This window comes from Mustela nigripes, chromosome 7 (genome assembly GCF_022355385.1).
Source record: "Mustela nigripes isolate SB6536 chromosome 7, MUSNIG.SB6536, whole genome shotgun sequence".
NCBI lineage: Eukaryota > Metazoa > Chordata > Mammalia > Carnivora > Mustelidae > Mustela > Mustela nigripes.
Window position 1 is genome coordinate 136,546,694 of NC_081563.1, and position 2,656 is coordinate 136,549,349.

General features: G+C 62.7%; 1 protein-coding gene across 1 annotated transcript; it reads left to right on the forward strand.

The window, feature by feature from the left end:
* Positions 1-828: 828 nt before the first annotated feature.
* Positions 829-1,975, forward strand: LOC132022829 (neuroendocrine secretory protein 55). The gene has a single exon (XM_059408031.1). The coding sequence runs from the start codon at positions 1,194-1,196 to the stop codon at positions 1,935-1,937; it is 744 nt and encodes a 247-aa protein (XP_059264014.1). The 5' UTR covers positions 829-1,193; the 3' UTR covers positions 1,938-1,975.
* Positions 1,976-2,656: the final 681 nt, after the last annotated feature.

A 2,656-nucleotide genomic window follows, 5' to 3' on the forward strand; every position in this document is an offset into this window, starting at 1 on the left:
TCCAAGGGGTACCCCGTAAGAACGCCTGGACAGCGAGCCGGCCTGCAGCGCCCCACAGAGGCAGAGAACCGGGCTGTACGCACTGAACATCCGCGCAGCAAAGACTCCCGTGAACCGGTGGTTCCAGCTAATCCGAGGCGTCTTTCCAGCACATGTCCTGGGCGCGAGTTTATGGCATGGCAGTGCACTGACGGGCTGTGGACTTGCAAAAGCCATCACCCTGTGTGTGGGGATCCTCCTGGAAAAGACGCTTATTTGTCCATGAGGTAATTAGCCAATTGAGAGGACGGAGCAGGGGGCTGGTAGAGGGGTACTTTTTGGAAACGCTCTAATTACAGTCACTATAACAGATCAGCCAAAGGTGGTTTCATGATTAATGAATGCCTGAGGTTACCATCCTCAAACTATTAAGCCCTTGGAAATCGCCCGGGGCTGATCACTAATACCCATGCACAGACCCCTCGTTTTGTTCTGCCGAGTATCTGCAATTTTGCGGTCTGGTTTTTAGCGGCATTTTACCGATTACCCAGGAGTTGGGGAGGGGTATGGACCCCATGGAGAACCATGCCCAGCTGCCCAAGTACCCTAACCTGTGGCTAGCTCGCTCACTTGTTTTGGTCCTTGGCACCCGCCAGACCCCCCGCTCCTCGCTTCGCCCAAATCCTTTCAAACAAGGTTCCCTCCTGCCACCTGCCGGCCCACTAGGGTCTGCGCCACGGGCTCGGCGCCACCGCGCAGCTCGCGGGGAGGCGCCCCCGCCTCCGTACTGCACATGCCCGGCAGAAGTCCGGGCGCGCAACTTTGCAGAACCTCTCCGCCGCGTCCTCCACCTCAGTCTCCTCTTTCCTCTCCCAGGCGAGAGGACCAGCGGAGGCACCTCTCCCGGGTCTTAGACTGCAGAGTCTGAGACTTAGAGAGAGGAGCCGAGGCGGAGGAAGACTTTTTCTCCTTTTTTCCCCTTCCCTTCTTCTTACTCAGACAGGCAAGCAGGGGCGCGGAGCTTTAGAAAGTTGAGTGGTCAGGCAGGTAGGTGCTTCTCCTTTTCCCCTCACACCGAGGTGGGGCTGGGACCTCCGGACCCAGCTTCTCACCTCGTGGGGTGCACCTTTTTCGGCTCTAGCAGCCAATGCGCATCGGAGCCGCTCTCTGCAGAGCCAGAGGGCGGGTGGTCTTCTCGGTGTGCGCCTAAGAGAATGGATCGTAGGTCCCGGGCTCAGCAGTGGCGCCGAGCTCGCCACAACTACAACGATCTGTGCCCACCCATCGGCCGCCGGGCAGCCACCGCGCTCCTCTGGCTCTCCTGCTCCATCGCGCTCCTCCGCGCCCTTGCCACCTCCAACGCCCGCGCCCAGCAGCGCGCGGCCGCCCAGCAGCGCCGGAGCTTCCTTAACGCCCACCACCGCTCCGCCGCCCAGGTATTCCCCGAGCCCCCCGAATCTGACCACGAGCACGAAGAGGGAGACCTCGAGCTGTCCCTCCCCGAGTGCCTAGAGTACGAGGAAGAGTTTGACTACGAATCTGAGACCGAGACCGAGACCGAGTCTGAAATCGAATCCGAGACCGACTTCGAGACCGAGCCTGAGACCGCCCCCGCCACTGAGCCCGAGACCGAGCCAGAAGACGAGCGCGGCCCCGTGGTGCCAAAGCACACCACCTTCGGCCAATCTCTCACCGAGCGTCTGAACGCTCTGAGATTGCGGAGCCCCGACGCCTCCCCGAGTCGCGCGCAGCCCAGCACTCAGGAGCCCCAGAACCCCAGACAGGGGGAGGAGCCCGAGCCCGAGCCCGAGGACAAGGATCCGAGGGACCCCGAAGAATCCGAGGAGCCAAAGGAGAAGAAGCAGCAGCGCCGCTGCAAGCCGAAGAAGCCCACCCGCCGCGACCCATCCCCGGAGTCCCCTTCCAAAAGGGGACCCATCCCCATCCGGCGTCACTAATGGAGGACGCCGTCCAGATTCTCCTTGTTTTCTTTGATTCAGGTTAGTTGCCCGCCGCCAAACCGGGGTCGGTTTGGGAGCCGCGGGAGGGAGGGAGGGAGGAGAAGGAAAGGCAGGTTAGGAGGAATGCGGGAGGCCAGTGGGCTCAGCTAGCCTGAGCGGGGAGGCTGGGGGCCAGGACGAGCCGGGGGAGGCTCCCCAGGACGCTGGGAGGACGCCGGCAGCGCCCAGGTGGCCAAAGGCTTGTTGGACGGCGGGGCGCTCCGCGCGCCCCGCTGGAGACAGCCTGAGGTCTCCGCGCTGGTGTCCAGGACGCGCGACTGAACCCCCGGCGCGCCCCAGGTTTCGAGCTGCACACCCAAAGGCACGGGTAAGTCACTTGTTTTACATGCCTTTTTTCCTCTTAAACACTAGTCTCAAACCAGTTGGCCTTGGCGGGCGCCCGAAACGTAGTTCTTAAGTGCAAGCGCCAACTTTCACCGTGCGAGAGCGGCCGCGCTGTAGCGACACTGTTGCAATGTGCGAAAAGTAATCACACTGGGATTGGGCGAGAAGTCCGGAGACTGCCGGCTCCGGGAAAAGTCGCGCGCGGCGCTTTAAGGCGCTGGGAGCCCGGAGCCCAGGTCCTAACGCTGCCAATTTGGAGCCGTGGGACCTCGGCGCCAGGGCTCCCGCCCCTGTGCGCCAGTCCTGGCCGCCGCCACTCGCCTCCGGGCGCG